We start from the raw sequence: 21,844 nt of genomic DNA, 5'->3' as shown, positions 1-21,844 counted from the left end.
AAAAGTGATGAAGATATTGGCTAGCATTATAATCCATCAGCTGCCATCTTGAATCCATCTACCGCATCATCCTGCCTTTTCTCAGAGACACTGTATCTGAATTTAAGTATTTATACATTATAGGAGTTCTGGCAGTCCAGTGTGCATCTAGGTGCTGTGTGCACTTCCAGAAACTTACAGATAAGCGTGTGCACGTAGTATCGAGAGAATGCAGTGCATAAAGGCACACATAAATGCCTCTATATGTATGTACATAAATACCCACACACCCTTCTGCAGGCAATGTCTACTGCTATCCTGCCAAACTAGGATCAATGAAGTCAGTACTCCACCTCCTAATGGCTCCAGCAGGCTAACTGGTACGGACAACACCCATACTCAAGACTGATCTCTTAATCCACCATCACGAGGCTTGTATTTAAAATGACACTGATTTTAGACAAACCCTTTGGATGACTTACCACCATCAAGAAAAACAACTTACATGAACGCATCCTGACAATTGTGTGACTTAATCCCCTTCCCCCCCCCCTTAAATATACTGAATCTTCAGAGATCCAAATTCAATAAAAAACAAAGCCAACTGTCTTAGACATCTTACATAGTTTACATGGAGGAGTTACTAAACCAGGACCTTCTCATGACATGATTATCCAGTAAGTTACTTCCATGTTAGAAGATGATTTCTGTGGGACTCTTTGAATCAAACCCTCAGTAAGTGATTGTGGTGCTATTTGGTTATATACATCGAGACAGTTTTGAGATTACTTTCATAATGCTTCAAGTTTCCTGAAGTCTTAATAAATAATTAAAAAACAACAACAAAAAAAACCTGCTCTGCTCCAGAAGTAATATTAACATTAAAGAAATTAGATTTGAAAGGGTTAAATTTCCATTAAATCATTTCATTTCCAGTTCTATAACGCTGTCGACACACCTGACCCCCCCAAGTGCTCATTACACAGAAAAGCACTCACTGCCCTAAATAAGCCATTAAAGCTCAATTGCATCTTTCAAGGAGACAAAGCACTGTGAAGGATAAGGCCTCACACTTGCCAATGAACCAAAATTAAATAATCTCACTGAATAATAAACCACTGCCCAGTGCATTTGTCTTTTCCATACAACTGTGAGGCTAGGGCTCACTTAAGCCTCTTGTTTAAAGACTAGACTAAAAAAAAAAGTTAGAAGCATTTTGACTTTCAGGGCTAGCAAATACAGCAAGATTCCTACACTAATTAACGATTAAAGAACTATGGGAGCAAAATAACCAAGTTCTTCAATTTTGTAGGAACCAGACTAAGATTAACAGCTCAGAAGAATTACAAAGAGTTCATTATTAACACAGTGCTGAGACGAGCTAGTCTGGAACTGGTTTTTAAGGTCAATCCCAATTATCAAGTCCATTATGTTCTTTTTAGCAATATACTTTCATTACAAAGTTTATGGCATCTGAAACCTTTCAGAACAAAGTAAAATTCTCTTCTTCTGCTACGTTTTCACCTTATTTTGAACAGAGAATTGATACAAAGCGTCACTGATAATACAAAGCATCACTGAGATTTATCCACACATTTTTAAATATCACTTTTGAAGAAAAAAGTTGGGTAAAACTGCAAGGAGAAAAAAAATAAAAGAGGGAAAAACAAACAAACATGCCAACTAAATTACATAGCACAGAACAGGCTAGTTGCTGGGTTGAGATCTTATCCCAGTGTTTTACTCAGCACTGCCAGACCACCCTTACACAGAGGTAACTGTAGGACTGTGCCAAAGACACAAAGGATTGACCAGAGCTTCACGCTGTACCTGCAGACCCTGATTCAAAGGCCACCGTGATTAATAAAGAAGCCCTTGTTGCCTTCAGCAGGTCAGCACCTCACCAGGAAGCCCACTGCACGCACTATACATTTTTTGCAACAGCCAAACAATGCAACATCATCCTGTGCTGCTGTGCTGTGGAGGAACCCCTTTATGGTGCAGGCTCTCAGAGTCTGCACTGCACCACAGGAAAGCTTGGGGAAAGCCTACCTCTGCTGTAGGATCACCATCTCTAATAGCTACAAATAGCAACACACCTCATTTTATGAGAAACTAAGTAATTTTACGGAATCGAAGAGATCAGCCTCCATATCTTGAAAACAAATGCATTCTTTTACATGTCTATTTGAACAAACCCCCAGAAATCTTAAGACACAGATATTAAAGCTGAATTAAAAAGAAACGAGTCCTCTGGAAAGTGGAAAAGTGGTCATGAACCAGCCCTAAAATGTGACCTGACTGATGGTAGCACAGGTGTCAGGAGTGAAAGAACTAATCCTCCAGGGGTGGTGAGGAGATGAGGTCAAAGGAGGAGGTTGAGCTGATAAAGAAACACTGATGAATGATGGGATGTCCACCAAGAGCCTCAGCTCAATGTGCAAAGTGGAGCAAAACTTCAGACAAGAGGAATCTGTTTTGAAGAGCCTCAGTATATTTTCCTCACCCTCTAAATCTCTAGTCTTAAAGAGGGGAAAATACTTTCAATATTCTTTACCCAAACAGAGTGTAGAAAAACTATAGGCAATTTAGACTAACAAACCTAGCAGGATTAGAATACTGGGGGGGAATAAAATAGCAGTAAAATGCCAAAGCATCCTCCAGACACAACAAACTCCACCTCCCTTCACCTTGGTGAAAGCAAACATTTGGCTGTGCCTACTAAATGCAATTTCCCCAATACTCACGCTGAAAATGTCCTGGTCCGCCGGGTGGGCAGTGGACTGGGAATGAGGTACCCTCTCATGGGAGACGGGGAGCGATCTCTTGTCCTGCGATTTTCAGGCAAATGAAGAGAACTGGGTGAGTGCACAGAGGAGGAGGACTGCTCCAAGGTGGGTGAAGTGGGGTCAGAAGACATTCCTGATGCCTGAGAAAAACCTAAAGAGAGGAAGAGATCTGACTTAGCCCAAAATGGAATTTTTCATATAAAGTCACAAATTCTTCAGCTTATGATTTTGTAAGAATATGACTCATTTCCTGCAGACGTACATGCAGACATAGTTGCAGGAAAATCTCCTGCTCTGTGTCAGTGAGTTCATTTATTATTTTTTTTTTAAAGAGTTCACAGCTTTTGTAAACTGTAGAAGGCAGCTCCACTGAAAGCAGATCACTTCGCAGCTAACACGAGGTATTGTGTTTTGTTTACTCCTGCCTCTCTTGCAGGCAATGGCTCCCAAAGTAGCGCTCAGCCCCAACATCAGGCATCAGCGTGCCCCAGGCAGGCCAGGTTTGACAGCACTGCAAAGCCTCCTGTAACTGCACACAAACAGGTGCTACAAGAAAGAAACACCACAAGAAGAAGTGCAGGAATACAGGCTACATCTCCACTGCTGGAGGTTATCTTCACTGTGCAATCACCAATGCTAACTTCATTCGCTGTGGCTGCTGCCCAGCTATTAGCACACCTCTGGCAGAGCTTGTAACACCTTCACAGCTCGACTGGAAGATGAAAATGACACAAGTGCTCTTTAATTCGCTTCAAGTGGGGTCAGACAGTTAGTTTACTCTGCCAAGGATGGGGAACATGTGTGAAGCCAGCAGAGCTGGAAGGCAGTGGCTGACTGCACAGAGGTGAACACGCCGGCCTGCAGACCTGGCAGACACCACAGGGTGCTTTGGTGGGCCTAAGTCTGCTATGGTCTTCCTACAACTACTCTGCGTGTGCATTTAGACTCCCCACTACCCAAGCCAGATTTCCTCTTATTCACGTCCTACAGCAGGGGAGGAAGGTCCCTTTCTCAGCACACCAACAGCGACACGTGGCTCATCACACAGCAAGCAAAACTCTGAGAATCCATGAGAAACAGCAGCACTTCTGCATACACTTACAGGTGTAAGCAGGGACAGACAGAAGAGAAATAAATCAGCATTGCTCTGTTATTACTGTGCAAGTCCCCTTCCAATGTGGAAGGGGAATAAGCAATTCAAAACCAACCAATAACCCACTGCATTCTTATTTAAGAAAATCTAAAAATAACTGGATGAGTTAGCAAAATATGTAGTGATCTGGGTCAAGGAAATAGCATGAAGGCATGAAAAGCTGTCTTTAGGACCAATAGTCTCACTGAACTGCCATCTCTCATCACCATTTTGCACCCTCCTTTCCACACCCACGCTCCCCAGCCCATGAATTATGGAGTGGATCCCTCACACAACATTTGACATGAAGCCTTCTTGTCAATGACAAATTCCCATTACTTCTTCTCGAAACTAATAACTAAAATTAAAAAGGCCTCTTAGGAATGAAGTCACCAGGGAACAAAGGCTTTTATGTTTAATTGTTCAGGGTGCTGAGAAGGTAGAAGTGGATAGTCATGTTCCCTCGTGTACCAGCTTGAGCTTCCCACCCTGCTCTCAAGCACAACAGCTCAGCTGGAAACAAAAGCATGGCTTTAAATTGTTTAAATATGGATGGCATTTGCAATCCACTAGATAATGCCCTGCCCAGCATCACGGCCAACATTCAGCTGAAACCAAGAGGATAACACCAAGGGGATGGGATTTTCCAAACCTCCTCGAAAAAGGCTCGCTGCACTGGCTGGCGTGTGGAAGTCTCATCAGAGTTTAGAAGGCCTCTCCTTTGGGCATCTTGCTGTCAAGGAAAGCGTGCTATGAATTTGCAGGACTATAACTCTAATAAGTTGCAGGAAAAAAATGAACAATTGAAACCGCATTCTGACAACTCAGCACCTGATCTGAGCTTCTGCATGAGTGAAAACGCAGCTTTCACAGAACCACACGCTTTCTCTCATCTAAATATAAAGCAGCTCGTCAGGTGATGAGCAAAGTGCAGATCTCTTCCCCCATCTGCAGCAGGGTAGTCAAGCCAACCATAAAGTACTGTCGGTCTCCATCCTAAAATAAGGGCAGAGAGGCAGAATTTTCCCTCCTTTCTTTACAACACAGATGAGCCACAAATATTTACAAACAAAGCAGGCTAAATGGATTTAGAAGAGTGCTAACTTAGGCTATTGTTCCCATTTATGTTAGTTTGTGTGTCCTCTGCTCTGTAGACACAAACTAAAACGTGGTGTGGAACACGAAGTGCCGTTTCGCTGTACAAATAGCCTTTTGTTCTCTGCCCACAGCCACAGCAGATGAACAGCCTCGTAACTTCTGCCACACAAGCCCCAGACCATGACGGGAGCCCTGTGGGGGTGGATGCGTGGAGGCCACAGCTGGAGGCCGCCTGCCCACCACAGCGAGGGGCACAGCTCAGGAACAGGACAGGTGCTGGCAAGTGGCTGTAGGAAGCCTGTGGCTTAACCAAGAAGGTCTGCTATTTTAGCTTATTTGTTATCATGAGGTTGGTTGTGCACAGATTCACTTTACAGCATCCCTGAAGGAGCAGAAGCACCAGCCCCGCCCTGCGCGCCGCTGAGGAGACGCCGGGGCCGGGCCGTGTTGACACAGGAAGCCACCAGCAAATGCCCAAACCAAAACCCGCATCCCCAGTCCTCCCGGCCTTCCCCTCTCGTGCAAGCCTCACCTTCCAAATGCAGCTACCAATAGCTTTTACAGAGGATTTTCTGATGTTGTCCTAGGCTCTGAACTGAGCCCTGCAATGCAAGAACAGCCCTCTGACAGCTCGCTACAAGCCCTGCCTCAGCAGCACAGCTTCCCCTCTTCGCGACTAGCTGATCACACCTATTTTCCACACATCGCTCACCAGCCCACCATCTCCCACCCCGTTTGGCTTTCTTTCATCCCTCCAGTCCAGCCACGACCCTCCACTTCACCGTGGTGATGAGGACATGGCACGAACCCCATGCAGAGCCAACAGAGCACCCGGCATGGCTGTGCCTCAGGGGGCAGCCGGTGCTCTACAGCAGCACCTTGTAGCTGCCCAGACCCCAGCTCAGCAAGACTGCATCTACAGCAGAGATGAGGGACACTCAAGACAAGTATCTGTCTTCTCCTCGAGCCAGCAAAATATTTACCTTCCAGTATTTACAGAATGAAAGCAACATGATGCAAGGTGGTGATATTTTCAGGCTCTCTACTTCAGGAAGCTCCGACCACACACCACCCTAGCCTTACGTCTCCCCGTATTTCAACATGCGGTACTTATCTTTGAGCAACACAGATTTGTTGTTGTTGTTATTTAAAAGCTGTAGGAATGCGCCACACTAAAATATAAATTAAATACACCCTGGAAGCATCATGGAAGCAATGGACTAATTTAGCATTTCAAAGCTTTTTTTTGTTTTAAACTATACTTTTTTCAGAAAAAGTGGCCAATGTTTACACAGAGAACTCAAAATATCATCTGTAAGTGGTGACCTACAAGGCACAAGTTGCAGTACATGCAGGAAAATAACATGAAAATTTTCTATGAAAATAGAAAATATTTCTATGAAAATAATATGAAAATAATAAGGTGGGTGGCATGTAAGTGCCACTGTCATTTCTCTATTTATCTATACATTGCTCTTCTATTCTGCTTTAAATCTACCCCATACCACTAAAAATACCCCAAATATAGCTGTATGGGGGAAGTTAACCCTTCTGAATGGCACCACAACACCACCAAGGAAATCTAGTCTGGCTTTTGATTAAAGGAAACGCCTCAGAAAAAGCCAGAATGGAGAGGACAGGGTGACAGACTCCAGGCAACCTGTCTATGAACAGTTTCCTTTTCACACAACAGGCATCACAACACAAGTAATACTTCGGAGACCGATCCTGCTCCAGAGCACGTTTCCCAAGCAGCGCATCCCTTGCTTTCATCCACTGAAAGAGCAGAGGCACACGGACGCTGCTCCTCCCGTTACCTTGCTCTGATGAATGTGAGGGACTGAGGGCGCTGAGCTTCCAGTGGTGCCCCCAGTTCTTCTAAAGCAGTACCCGGAGCCCTGGCACCTCTCCCAGGCACCCGACCCCGACCCCCCTGCAGCACCAGACCACCGTGCTGCTTCCACCTGCAGTTTCTTGCCAAAGCAGCTCCTGGCAAACTCAGACCCCAGCGCCCGGAAGGATCCCCCCACCGCAGAGCATCACCGCGATCCTCCTGCGTCACAGAGTTCAGCACTTACAAAACACACGCAATTATGAAACAGCTGGTTCAGAAAGCTTCCCTTTCCAGCTTAGTTAGCGTATGACCAACTTTCCACAATTAATACTTGCATTTCAATTAACACAAACTCAGAGCAGTTGCAACACGCGTGTGATGTGTCAACACAGAGGAGTATGGTATAAACATTATGGTTTCAGCAGGCTGTGGGAGAGCGTCCACTGTGATGATCTGGCAGTTAAGAGAAGCCAGGACATTGCCCAACTGTCCCCATGTCCAATAAAAGCCTAATTATGAGGTAACCAAAATACAACAAGGAAAATTCCTAGTGCTCATCTACGCATGCAGATTAGTTTGGATTAGAACAGGGTTGAGTTTAAGCAGCAAAAGCTATTCACGGTCAGTCCCAACAGCTGACACCTTTTCCCCAAACTCCGCGGCTGCCCTCGTGCTCCTCAGGACTCGCTGAGTCCTGGAGCAGCGCTGGTGGGGCAGCACAAAGCAGCCCCACACAGCCCAGACCACAGAAAGTGGTGGCAGGGGAACCACGTCAGCAGCAGCCCATGAAGTACAGAGGAGGACTTCTTACAGGTCACCATTTTCCACTGTTCATGTAAGCAGGCAGATATACTTCTTAAAAAAATGCGTTTTGGTTAAGGAACAGAGTGGATAGTTGGATTAAGTACACGTTTCAACTGGTTTATGGTTATAAAGAAGGCTATATAGTGATACCCATTGTGTCGTTCTATCGAACTTACTGGGGAATCAAGATCCTCTCTTGCTGGAAAGCCAGTACTTGCTGTGATTGATACTGCTTAAACTTCTTGCTCCCGACTGCTCAGCACACAGACAGCCAGGGTCCTTCACCTGCAAGCACATGCAGGAAGCTGTACCCAGCTGAGTGTGCCAGCTGCCGCTGGTGACAGCACTCACTAAGATCTGCTTGAAGGGAGAGCGCACAAATTAACAAGATACTGAAGTGGGGGGATGGAAAATTTTCCCTGGCTCATGGCCAGCTCCGAAGAGCAACGACAGGTCCTGGATGAGCATCCTGCTCTAGGAGCTCTCCCCAGTGCAGCTGGTGGCAAGGACAAAGACAAAGATGACATTTTATGCCACGCTTTTCCCCCCAGTAACATGCACTTGTTGGAATCTGCTCCACCTCCCTTCTGGTTGTTACTGTTCATGCTAATTGGTGCATGCTGATCAGGAGCGAGTGCTGCCCACTGACTTTAGTGCCTGCACACACACATTATTGGCTAATGGTAAGTATTTAAATAACTGTTACCTGCAGTGCCAATAACTTTGCTTTGCTGTAGTACAACCAAATTGTCCAAGACAAGGCAGGGACAGCAGGAAGAAGGGCGAATCGCACCGGCACTCATCACACCTGTGCTATCACAGCTGCAGGTACAAGGCCACGAGAACAGTACAAGAAAAGCATGAACACAGCAAGTACTGCCCCAGCGGCTCTGAGAATCCCTGCCTCATCATCTGGGGAAAATGCTGCAGCGCTGCAAAGAGCAGGCCCCTGGCATTGCCAAGCTAAGGCTGGAAGGGGCTGAGCTGCTGTCTGCACAGCGTGAGCCTGTCCTGCACACAGCAAGCCACTCCTGTGGGGTGAGCACTGGCACCGCCATTGCTCAGCTGCATCACGCAGTGGCGATGCAACCTTTTCTGAAGTGGCATCCAAACCCATGGTAAGTCTGAAGGTTGTGCATGCGGCTTCACTCCCTTGTTCATGCAAATCCGCTCATGCAAATCCCCAGGTTACAGAGCGCTGTGCCTGAAATACATCTGGAGGGCAAATGAGTGCTCCTGCCCCTGCATTGCCTGCAGGCTGCCTGCACCTGGGAAGGACACCACAGCCTCTCACCAGCCAAACAGGGTAGCACCAGGTGGGAGCCACCACGGTGGGGACAAGGTGTAATGCCCATCTGCATGCTGCTGGGGAAGCCAAAGGAGCAGACCCCAGCCAGTCCGAGGCACAACTGCTGGCAGGTCATAAATCACCATTCCTGGACTACCTAACCGTGACGCTGAGCCAGCACAAGCCCAGGGTGACTTCTGGCATCTTGCCTCGCCTCCAGCCTGCCAACTGTTTTGTGTGAACCGCCAGCCTACAAACCCACTGGTTTCTGCAGCAGTGCAGTGATGCCGTGTCACAGCACTGCCCAGATACTTGCTAAATCACTGCCAGACCAAGAGGAGAAGCACATGCATCAACACCCAAAGCTCTGCTCCAGCCACTCTTCTCCTGGAGCCAAGTACGTGACACAAGTATACCAACAGTACGAGTTGGTTTATCCAGGCAGAAGTTAGTCTTCAGGTGTCTCACACAGGCTGTAATAAAGGGAAGGTAAACATGAAGAGAGATCAAAAAGAGACTGCAGTCACATGAGGGAACATCAAGAAGATTTTCAGTCTGACACTTGTGGCTGCCTAGGTCAAAGCATAAGGTGAGCACACAGGGTACTTACCCTCAACATGTTTCCAGCATCCCATGGTGTACAGCTTAAGCAAATGCTAAACTGAAGGTGACACAGTGGTATTTAATAACATCCTATCAATTTTTTCAGACCCCTCCTGAGCTCACACAGTCTTTTAGCACCCACAGTATCCTGTGGCAAAGAGCCCCACAGCTCAACTATCACATGAAATAAACATCTCCATTTAGTGGACAGTGAAGGGTAGCTCCTCTTACAAAGACGTTAAGAACAGAGCTCAGAAGACAGATGAGCAAATAAGGTAAGAAAAGGAAACGGAAGGGAAAGGCATAATACGCAACAGACAAGAGAGGCATTAGCTCAGAGAAGCACGCAGGGAAGGATGCAGGCTTATTCATAAATCAAGCCTTGAATTTTCAACCAGAAGTGTCACAAATGGGAGAGACGGACAGAAAAAGGGGCTACAAGCTTCTTTCTGTTCTTTTCCCCCACTTTTAAACTTCTAACTACCACAGAAAAACCTTATGGATTTTTAAAACATCTTAGGATTTCTAAATCACCCCCCTGATTTGACACTTGAATGGTTGCCATTACTTCTCCTTAGGCAATAAACCCTACTAGTATTAAATATTTCTAAAGAATCCGCTTGTCAATGATTTAGCTGGTTTTGTGTGGACCAAAACCAGATATTATCTATTCAGGGTCTCCAGCAAAGTACCATCGTGCTGCTCGCACACTAGACTCTTGCCCCCTCCGTCACACCTCAGTTAACCAAGGCTGAGAACTTTGTTCTTGGATAGCAGAGGCAACATTTAATACAACTCATCCTATTCTTGCTAAACAGGCATCAAGCATGCTGAGCTTATGCACTTCCCAGACGACGTACGATATATGGCTGAGCGGGGGACAAGCTGCCCCTTCCAGCGCTTGCTCTTGAGCTCTGCAGCTCAGCTCTTCCTGCAGGGCTTCTGCAAGTCTGAAGCTTTGTTCCTGCCATTACTTCCACCCAGCAGGTCCCATGCGAGTTTATTCCAAGATTTATTTCATTTTGGCAGAAAATATTTATACCAAAACATGAGTAATCTCTCTTAAACTGTCTGAGCAACTTAGCACTCATCTACAAGGCAAATGGCCTTACGCAATGTCAGGCTGTCGTAAAGACTGCTTATACATATGTAAATCCTTCGATACTTCTGAGAAGTTCTCCTTTCTCGGCCTTCTCTCACATCACAAAACTTCAACCACGATTATGGGTAAGTTTGTTAATGTGCAACTTTGAGCCTTTTAAGGCTACTGAAATCCCCTGAAATATTTATGTGGCTCAAGTGTTTCTCAGAACAATTAGTTCACTGTTTTCTCCCCAACCAACATTTTCAACAGGAAAAAAAACAGATCACATTAGAGAGATCTATAACCATGGAAGTTTATGAGGCATACAAGTATTGCCAAAGGAAAAAATACTCCTCTGAGGATATTTCATCTGCCAGCATTGCAGCAAGAGGCAAGTTGTAGGGCACAGAGTAAGAAACCACTCACAAATAACTCAGTCCTCACACTAACGCCTCAAGGTAGCCACAGACCCCAGACTCCTTTTTGCCAGGCCTGTCTCTGTTTTCTGTTATCACCCTCCAGTCTCACCGCCTCACAACCCTACGCTTCTTTGCGAACACAGCAGGTTAAAGGAGCAGGCTGGTAACAGAACAGGAACCCTGCTCCCCTCCAAAACACTCACGCTTTGTTCCCACTCAACTAACAGTTTTCTGAACATGGAACAATCAGAGCACAAGTAGAAAGAAAATCAGAAGGTCATAAAACACCAGGAAAGGCTTAAAAAGTTCAATGCTCAAGAGAAAGGGATGATCTGGTGCATCCAGCTCGGAGCAGGAGTGGGAAATGGCTGGTGTGAACCTGCCCCAGGTCCGAGAGTGCTTTGCAACATGACCCTGAGGCACACCTCGGTGTCCTCACGGCCTCAGCGCTCCTGTAACAGCGCTTTGCAGCAGCGGCACCAGGACTAGCCACGTCCCAACAGACCTCTGGACACAAAAACCTGCACGAGCCCAAGAGGTCCATCCAGTTGATGACACCCAACTGTGGCACCTGGCTCAAGCCCGGAGCTGGTCTCACTCCAGGCTGGAGAGGAATAAGAAAACAGACTTTCACAGATTCACAGATTTCTCTAGGTTGGAAGAGACCTCAAGATCATCGAGTCCAACCTCCGACCTAACACTAAGTACTCCACTAAACCATATCCCTAAGCTCTACATCTAAACGTCTTTTAAAGACCTCCAGGGATGGTGACTCCACCACCTCCCTGGGCAGCCCGTTCCAATGCTTAATAACCCTTTCGGTAAAGAAGTACTTCCTAACATCCAACCTAAAACTCCCCTGTCGCAACTTTAGCCCATTCCCCCTCGTCCTGTCACCAGGCACGTGGGAGAACAGACCAACCCCCACCTCTCTACAGCCTCCTTTCAGGTAACTGTAGAGAGCGATGAGGTCTCCCCTGAGCCTCCTCTTCTCCAGGCTGAACAAGCCCAGCTCCCTCAGCCGCTCCTCGTAAGACTTGTTCTCCAGACCCCTCACCAGCTTGGTCGCCCTTCTCTGGACTCGCTCGAGCACGTCCATGTCCTTCCTGTAGCGAGGGGCCCAAAACTGAACACAGTACTCGAGGTGCGGCCTCACCAGAGCCGAGTACAGGGGCACAATCACTTCCCTCGACCCGCTGGCCACACTGCTTCTTATACAGGCCAGGATGCCGTTGGCCTTCTTGGCCACCTGAGCACACTGCTGGCTCATATTCAGCCGACTATCCACCAATACTCCCAGGTCCTTCTCGGCCAGGCAGCTTTCCAGCCACTCATCTCCCAGCCTGTAGCTCTGCTTGGGGTTGTTGCAGCCCAGGTGCAGGACCCGGCACTTGGCCTTGTTGAACTTCATGCAGTTGACACCAGCCCATCGCTCCAGCCTATCCAGATCCTCCTGCAGAGCCTTCCTGCCCTCGAGCAGATCGACACACGCACTTAGCTTGGTGTCATCTGCAAACTTACTGAGGGTGCACTGGACGCCCTCATCCAGGTCATCGATAAAGATATTAAAGAGGACCGGCCCCAGTACCGAGCCCTGGGGGACTCCACTAGTGACCGGCCTCCAACCAGATTTGACTCCATTCACCACAACTCTCTGGGCCCGGCCATCCAGCCAGTTTCTAACCCAGCGAAGCGTACGCCAGTCCAAGCCCCGAGCAGCCAGTTTCTCGAGGAGAATGTTGTGGGGAACGGTGTCAAAAGCCTTACTGAGGTCAAGGTAGACCACGTCCACAGCCTTTTTTTTTTTTTTTTTATTTTATTTTTTTTATTTTTTTTTTTTTGTTATATTTATTTAGGGTGAAAATGCCCATTTCTGCGCTGAGGAGAACCCAGCAGGAATTAGGAGACACTTCACAGGCACAGAAACTTTTTACATTTCAACTTCTTGCAAACCAACTTACCAGCCAGAGAAGTAACGCTCCCTTGCTGTCCCCTGCCAGAGGCCAGCCGTGCTGTGCCTCCCCAGCCTGCTCCTGGGCCGCAGCAAGGCTTTGCCGCTGCTGAGCCCTTCCCAGGACCTCCCTTCCTCAGGCCGCCGTCTCTCCGGGCAGCAGCAGCGAGGTGCAGCACGCCCGCTGCCGAGGTGCCTGCTGCAAGACCCCGAAACTCCCTGCCAGGAGTCCCACACTGAGAAGTAGATCAAGGCCACGGATCTTCACGCTCTGGATCAGGGAATGCTGCTCACAAGCATGAGGCCTACTCACGCTCCACCAGGAGGTAACTTTATAACACTGATGAAGCACTTAATGCCTACTTCTTGACTCTCAGGCTGAAATTGTCTCAGCTCATTTAATTACAATCTACAAGACAAGCACTACAGAGATATACACACTCCACAAGTCTTATTTTTCTTTAAGAATACATAACAAACCACTTGCAAAACAGAAACCATTTTCATTTTACCTTATGTCTAGTTAGACCTCTCCTCAGCTCTGTCTGGGCAGCACAAGCAGCCTCACAGCGAGCTGCTGCTTTTGATAGACCTTTGTGGTCCGCAGCGCTGCCGAACAGGTAGTGCCTATGTGGTGTAATCAAATCTGTGATTGCATTAGTAGTCATATAGCCACAGCACACACCCACGGCTCACAACCTCCCAAACTGCTTCAGGAACAGCAGCCACTTCAATAAACACCTTGAACCCTTCAGGACCTAGACAAATCCTCTGCCACATCCCTTTGGCCAACAGTTTGGGTAACACAGCTGATAACGCCCTTTAGATTTCTAAGGGGGAGAAAAAAGAAAAAGAAATCTCTTCAGTCTCAAAAAAGTCTTGTAATACTAGTAGTCCGTAGTCCAGTAGGTCTCCTGTAGGTAACGTACCATTGTTATCTGACTAATGAGAAAATGGACCTAGAGAAGTTTCATTGCTTTCACTCTGATTACCATGCATGCAAAAACTAGTTTTTCTTGCTCAGCACATCCACTCTCTGCATTCAGAGCCAGTTAAATGACAAAGGGGATGGCATTGTGTTGTACAGCCTGCAAAATCGCAGAGCCAGCACAGGCATGTGGATTTCATGTCTACTTACGCATCAACAAAACTATTTACCACGCTCTGATTTTGAGAGCCACAGCTCCAGTGATGTGCTGGAAATGTACGGAACAGGACAGAGCTGTCCAGAATCACAGATGCTGGCAGTGTTATTTATGCCTACTGCGCTAATGCTCAAAACCTAAGGAGACAAAGCAAGGGAACAGGCAGCACATGCTTTTCAGGGAAGGTAAAAAAAATAAAAAATTAAAAAACATCAACTGATACAGTCAGAAAAAAGCAGACAAATCCTGACATGTATGTTCTTCAGGTGTGCAGATGAAAATCCATACAAAAGAACAAGTTTAATAGAAAATTGTGCTAGCCCCTGTATTGAAGCAGTTATTATCCCAAAGAGCCGTGTGTACTTCAATGCAAGCACAGAGGGAACGGGCAGACAAGCAGAGTGAACACTGCACAGGACAATTGCTGGGGGTGCCTTTATGAAAAACTCTTTTGATTCAGCTCACCTGCTCAGCCACATGCCAGCAGTTACATGCCCTTAAGAAGCCAATTTTTCCCAGTTTGCTCACTGGGAGCAGACAGCCATCTCCCCCACACGTGCAGCCCCACACGCCAGTGACAGCGGAGTAAGCAGACCTGCTAACGCGGTGCCAGGGTGGCTGCACCAGAGCGGGTGGGAGAAGCCAATAAACCAGCCAAACCTAGAAAACCACACGCACTGAGCAGGTTGGGAACAGCCCACAGATTACTACAGGAGAGCTGACTCCCTGCTTTGGGGTCACTTGAGAACAGGTTGCAATGGGAAGATCTCCCATCCTTGTCCCCTTCGGTAGCGCAGGCAGGGTGCAGGCAAGCAGGGGGGCTCAGACAGATGGCTGGCTGCCCAGACAGGGACAGCTGAACCCCAGAAGCAAGCCTTGCTCCTGCCTTCCATGCACACCCAGAGTGCAGGGCGAGCAGCCCAGCCGTAAGCAACCTACAGCATGCACAGCGCAGGACACGCCAACAGGGCTCTCGGGGAAAATCTTTTTGTACGTCCATGACCTGCAGCCCAGTGCACCCTGTCCTGAGGGCAGGGACCCACAGCCCTTCCTTTGGAAAGCAGGCAGGAGTCACACTTGCAGCCAGCAGAAAAGGGCTGCAAGGACGCTCTTTTCTACAGCAGCCTCGTGCACACAGTGCTGGGTGCAGCTCCTCCTGCCCAGGAGTGTTTAACACCGTGCGTGAAGGACTGCAGCAAACCTGGAACCCAGCAACATCCAGGAGATGTTTGAGATCGGTGAGGAAACAAAGGCAGGGAAATGCGTAACAGTGCGTTATTTTGTCTAGACCAACATTTTGCATGAAAGCTGATGTTACAAATATAGGAAACCTCAGGTAAGCTCGCACATCTGCCTGCCTTGAGAGCAAGCCACAAGTCCAGAACAAGCCACAACACGACACTGGGAAACCATGAGCGCGCACGTCTGGTGGCTTCACCCCGGTCTTGGTGGCCAAGGGATCCTGGGCTGCACAAGTCCACATCAGCAGGGAGAAAGTTGATCCTCAGGATCTGTGCCAGTGAAGGAGGCAGCACTGCAGCCCCACCACACCAGAAGCTTAAGAACAAATCTAACTAGATCCCAGATCCCAGTTAGATCAGGCTCATGAGTGTTCGGCAAAAAACTTCTCTCCCAATGGGGCTGCAGTAAACACCAAGACAGCTCTGCACTACTTTGCTTCTTATTTCACCCCTCTGGGAGGATTTCCAGGACAAGTTTGGCTGCAGAAAAGACAAAGGGACGGAAGGGTGGGAGAGGTCAGTGTGTGAAAACGCAGGCAGCAGTATGACAACACCGTAACGCTGGGATGCTGCCGGCAACGGCTGTGCGGCAGCTCTGGCAGATGCAGCCCCGGTTGGCTCCAGCAGCGAGCTTCCTCTCCCAAAGTCCCTGCTGCTGTGGGTAAAAGACATCGCATCGTATCTCACATCCCCGGGAGGGACCTTTCTGGCCTAGATTTTGCACTGGGAAAAAATAAAATAAGGGGGAGAAAAAAATAAGCAGAAGACAATGGAGTTGCATGGATATACAAGAAGTTAATATTTACCATCTAGAACCTTTGTTCTAAATGTCTGGGAGAGTAATTTTTAGGACCCTGCCAAGATCCTTGGAATAGGGAAGGACCTTGCAAAGGCAGCCCCTCTGCATGGAAAAAACATGCATATTTATTAGAAACTTTTCAGACATAAGATCACTTTTCAGACATACTTTCCGTAACACCATAGAGCAGAAAGCAAACACAAATATTTGCTCTATTCACTCTTTCCTCTACTGGTAAAAAGAAAAACCCAACACATGAAAAACTTTAAGAACTACTCTTACCAGTCTCTATCAGGAAGAGGCTCCTTGAAAAGGCAATTGCCACATTTCACAATCCTGGTTGCTAGATTTCCTCCAATTACTGAAGGAAACAAAGTCACGACCTACAAAGCCCAGCAGAGTTTGGCTCTCCGGGCTGCCATCCGCAGACAGCTGGCAGGCTGGGCACGTCCCTGCCTTGTGGGCTGGGTGAAAAAAGCCCAGATCATTTGTTTGCTCTGCAGCAACAGGTATAAGTTCTGTAAACAGGACATTCTCTTGCGTTGTGGCTTTTTTTTTTAAAGCAGTTACATTTCCTCTTTCAAGTAATTGTCAAGAAGTTGCAATCATGACTGTGGTTTATTCTAATCGAGCAGCTGATGTAACTGAAAAAAAGCAAATGCCCTTGACCAGCTTTCTCAAATTGTATCACGCAGAGAGAGCCACCAAACAACCACCAAGAGGGCAGGAGCCCATAAAACAATCTAGTCCCTATTGCTAGAGTGCCTTGGCCAACTTGACTGGCTGTGCAATGCAAAGCAGACGTTAAATGTGCACTAACATCAAAACAAAACTCCTCCCCCCGGCTAGAAAGGCAAGATTTAATGACTATTTCCCGGACAGACTACTATGTCTGGACAGCCTTTGAAACCGCACGTGGCAAAGAATTCAAAAGCCTGGGGAAAGCAATGGTGGCAGCCCCCGAGGGCAGCGCCGCCCCCCAGCACACGGGTAGCCCCCCCGGCCCGCCTAGCAGCAGGGCTGGGAAGGCAAGGTGGGCATCGGGGAGCCTGGGGCTGCTGCAGCCTACCTGCTCCTTATCCCAGCAGTCAACGGGGTGGGCAGCCCACGAGGTCCCACCCTAAGTAGCAGCAGCATGGACTTGGCTTTTTTTCTTGGGATCAGCCTTAGCTCTTAATGCCCCGCCGCCTCCAGTCGGCTGCTGCCCATGAGGCATGGCAAAGGATCAGTGCGGTTTAATATTCAAGGGAAAGCGCTGGGTCAAGGTTCTCTGCTTTCCTCCGTCTTGCACAGAGCGTTCTCTGATCAGACCGGGCACAGAGCCATCGCGGGAAGGAACACGGCCACGCAACGCGGCGCACACAGCCTTCCGCGCTTTTTCCAGACAGCTGTAATAGAGCCCTTCTCCACCGCACCGCCCTCAGTGGAAAGCCACCCGGGGGTGTACATAAAACAACTGCAGGTCATTTCGTTTTCTCAGTGCCTTTTCACCTCCAATATCTGATCACCTTTCAAAGGCAGGCTGCAGCTCAGTCCCAAGCTTACCTCCCCAGTCCCAGCCGCTATGTGAAATGCCTGCCCACAGGGCACCAGGCAGAATTATCACCGTAACCGCCCCACAGGAACCCAAAGGCCACACTCACATTTACTGTCCTTGAAACACCCCGGTATTTAAACAGCGTTTGAGACCTTCACCCTCTCTCCAGCTCCTCCCTGGAGAAAGGCAGAATTCACGGCGAGCGTTAGATGAGACTAAGGAGCCTAACACGCTGTGGATAATGGGTCACAAATTTTATGTCCATTTCCCTACTGAGGCTACTACTCAGTTTCCAAATTGCATCCATAATGCAGCAACCTCTTAACACTAGTGTCATTACTCCCCAGAAACTCAATCAGTTGTTAAAAAGGATGTCTTAGGTTACTTTATTATTTATCTGTATCTTAAATTGACCCAATGAGAAAAGCAGCAGTGCAACAGCCTCAGGCCAGTGCAAATAAAGAACGAGCAAACCTCTGAAATCAGACAGTAGGACTATAGCATCAGGAGAACCACTGAAATAAAAGCAGAAGTGGGATGGGGTTTTTCAGGCTGTTTAAGCCCTGTCCATTAGCGTGAGGTCAGGCTCCCAGGGCAGAACCCACGCCCCATTTACCCGTAAGCCCTATGGCCAAACCAGAGAAGATGCGGCTTGACTTGCATGGTGTTTTACAGCTTCCCTGGGGCAGAGCAAACAGAAGCATCATTTTAATGTATTCCACATGGCCTACAAATAACAGAAATGAAAGCCAAGTAAGTGCCTTTCTGCGCCACGCAGAGAGAGGGAAGGCATCGGTTCGGTTCCTCCCCCAGCTGCACCTCGCAGCCGACACCAAAGCTGGGCCGGTGCTCCGAGATGCCACCACGTGACGGAGCGCTTCCAGCTCTGCAGCTCCTGGCCCTTAGCATTCTTTTTCTTAGTAACCAGCTGAGTGGGGAAAAAGCAAAGTCTTCCTCCGAGTGATCTCGCTCACGCTTGTTTACAGAAAACCCTGCTCCACGTAAGAGGCAGCTGTTTGTTCTCAGGAAGGGGCGGCTGTGCAAGAAGCCACGCTGCAGCAGGGAACGCTGAACGCCGCTGTGAGCAGCAGCGTCTTTGTTAGCTGCACAGGCACTGCTCATTGCCTCCTTCAGTGCTCTTCCTCCTAACCTGGGCTATATGACACCAGGTACATCCGCACGCCTCTTGGGAACGATGAGAAGGGAAGAATCCTGAACCCACCTCCTCGCTAGCAGAGGGCGGCTCAGAGGAACAAAATTACACAACTGAAAGAGCAGAAAGCAGCGCAAGGCGTAGCTGCTTCACTCAGCTCCGAATTCCCCTCTGCAGCCCCCGGAGACAGCCCGGACAAACAGCAAGAACGGAAACAAGCTGGTCAGGAGGCAGAGGAAATTAAGGTTACTGATCCTGTCGAGGCCCTGTCGAGGGGGCTGCCTTGGACATGATGGAAAGACAATACTAGACTGAGACAGACGGAAGCAAAACAACTATGTCTACCCTGCTCCGAGAGAAAAGAGAAAGCACTCACATGAATGCTTCCTATTTTCCATTTTATCTGAGCTATGCTGTGGAGTAACACACCATGCAAACCCATATCGCCACTTTTTATCTCTCATCTCTCTCCGGTGTTTCAAGCTGATACATTTTGGTTTGGTTCTCCACTACAACCTGTTGCTAGAAGCACGATCTGTGCGTTTGTTATTTTTGGGGTTTTGTTTTCTGTTTTTTAAATTGCACAGGGAGTTGAGAAAAAAAAAAGGCAGAATATTTCATTGTTTTTCTCCTCGCCAGAGGTTGCCAGCCCTCAGCAGCACAGAGCCCTGCTCCCAGCCCCACTGCCCAGCAGCCCCAGGTGAAGGCAGCTCCTGGCCCCAGGGCAGGGCCGTGACCACCACACACAGGACTCGCTTACATCAGGAGGAAGGTGACAGATTTTGCTCTTTTCCACACTAAATACCTGTCCCCAGACTCTCTCAGAAACCTCCCAGATGAGGGGCAGACTAGTCATCAACTCTTGCCACCAATACTCAGAGTATCTGTCAATGTAGATTTGAACTGGTTCAATCTCATCATGTTTTTCTAACGTTGGGTCCTCAACAGTCTTCCCTCCTTCGTGTTTTAAGCAGCTACCATCACTCCCTGCCGAGTCTATCCCACGGGCAGTAATCCAAAAATGGTTCCTGGCAGAAATATAGGTCAAATACAGATGAAAAGTGCAATCAGCAACAACTTTCCCCCACGCCAGCCACGACCAGCCTGCCGGCTGGTTTCTCCTTTCTCACTTATGTTCCTGAACAAGAATGCTGCCATACCCCCATTTTCACACACGCATTATCACACTGTAGTGGTAACTTGACCACTGTGGTTCAGCCCTTCTAATTCCCTCTTAGAAATTGCATCCACCGGTTCTTCCAACATCACGCACCTCTGCCCTCCAGGTTCCCCTCACCTCTCAGCACTCAGCCACCAGCGACGTGTGCCTGGGGACCGTGCTGAGCACGGAGACGAGCAGCCATAAGGGGAGACAGAAGTCAGCATTACCTCGCTTTATCAGGCTGCTTTCAAATTATTTGCATGCACATATTTCTGCGCGTACGTGCATGCAAGTAAAGGAGAGGATGTTGCTGCTGGAAATAAATACACCCATGTGCAAGCTACAGCGAGTGACGCCTGGGGCGGTGAGGGGGTGGCTGTGGCCAGAAGCAGGTGCACAGGACGTGCAGGGACAGAAGTGACACAGCAGCGTGGTTGCTCGTGTCACACGTGGGTGCCCTAACGCACATGGGGGCAGCAGGGCCAGCTCCAGCCCTGGCGCTGCTCCTGCAAGAGCCGCGTTTTGTCTCCTTTTGCTCCCTCACGCAGCATGTGAAAATACACCCATCGCCAGAGGACCGTGACGTCTCTCCTATGTTTCCTTTGGCACGCTCAATTTTTTGTAAATGCATCAGGTCTTTGTATATGAACACCTGTTTCTTTTATTTGCTTGAAAGTTATCCTTGCCACATGTTAGCACAGCCTCTTTAGAGTTAGCACGGTGCTGAGCCACGTTGCTGGAAGCACAAGTCCTCTGTGGCTACAGCCAAACTCGGACAGGGGACTGGCCATCCTCAGAGCGCCCAGCTGAAGGGAACAAGGTACGTTTGTCATGCAGTACACAAACCAGAAGGTGAGGCTTAAAAACACCAGTCAAAAAAAAAAAAAAAAAAAAGCACCCTTTCAACCTCTCGAAAAATCACCAGCAGCAGCATCACGTCAAAGCAGCTTTAACATTTTCTCAGGCTCTCAAGGAAACCAACGCTGGCACCGCTGAAGGTTTTGCAAACATTTCTCAGAAGTAGCTCTGCAGTTCCAGCAAAAACAGCGTCCGAAGGAACTTCAGATCCCCTCCCTGAAAGCCAAACCCGGAGGCACAGATCCCGAAGCGAAGCTCAGAGGCTTCTCCCTGGGAGCGAGGAGCGAGCCGCGCGCACCCCGCGCCCAGGCGGAACCCGCGGGGAGGCTCCGCTCCCCAGGGCTCCCGGAGAGGCGCCGGCGGGCGGCGCACAGCGGCCACCACACCGCCCCCCGCTCCGGGCGAAGTTCTGCACGGTCCCCTCAGCAACCGGTGCCGCCCCATCTTCCTTCCCGGAGGCATTCGGCACGGTTCGCCTCTCCGGCGACCTGCCCAACGCGCAGCCCTGAGCGCACCAGCGGCACACCCCCAGCTCCTCCGCACAACCCCGGCGAGCGCCTACGCGCACAACGCCGAACCGGCCCTCGCACCTCACCTCGAGCCAAACGCACCCGCGCCACCCGCCCCCCTCCCCGCAGCCACCCGGGCACCGTGGGGCAGCAGGGGGGGCGCCGAGCCCCCGGGGGGCCCCGCTCCTTTCCTCCCTCCTTCCCTCAGGCGGCCGCGGCAGACCCCCGCCGCCCCTCACCTCGGGCAGCGACGGGCTCGGCACGGCCGCGGCGGGCGGGCGGCGCTGGAGCGGCCGCGGCGGGCCCCGCGCTATGAGGCGGGTGGGCAGGGCCCGCGCCCCGCCCCGCCCCGGCCCGCGGCCCCGCTCCGCCCCGCTCCTGACGGGGAGCTCCGGGGCGGCCTCGCTTTTGCCGGCTCCGTGGGTTTGTCGGCCGGGTTTTGTTCGCCCGGAGGGCGCG

The 21,844-nt window shown here is 49.2% G+C and overlaps 1 protein-coding gene across 4 annotated transcripts in view; it reads right to left on the bottom strand.

The window, feature by feature from the left end:
- Window positions 1-21,844, bottom strand: part of CARHSP1 (calcium regulated heat stable protein 1) — a 38,868-nt gene that overhangs the window by 14,617 nt on the left and 2,407 nt on the right. The window contains exons 1-2 of one of the 4 annotated variants that reach the window (XM_083800103.1): window positions 21,625-21,766; window positions 2,727-2,919 (exon numbers count right to left, since the gene is read on the bottom strand). In XM_083800103.1, the coding sequence (XP_083656229.1) occupies window positions 2,727-2,899 (173 nt within the window). In that variant the 5' untranslated portion in view covers window positions 2,900-2,919; window positions 21,625-21,766. Of the gene's footprint in view, window positions 1-2,726; window positions 2,920-17,235; window positions 17,345-18,319; window positions 18,426-21,624; window positions 21,767-21,844 lie in introns of those variants that run through there. The other 3 variants (XM_083800101.1, XM_083800102.1, XM_083800100.1) reach the window with 3 other exon arrangements.

The sequence above is a fragment of the Anser anser genome, assembly GCF_964211835.1.
Source record: "Anser anser genome assembly, chromosome: 15".
In the NCBI taxonomy this organism is placed as follows: domain Eukaryota; kingdom Metazoa; phylum Chordata; class Aves; order Anseriformes; family Anatidae; genus Anser; species Anser anser.
This window is presented reverse-complemented; position numbering and strand designations above follow the sequence as displayed.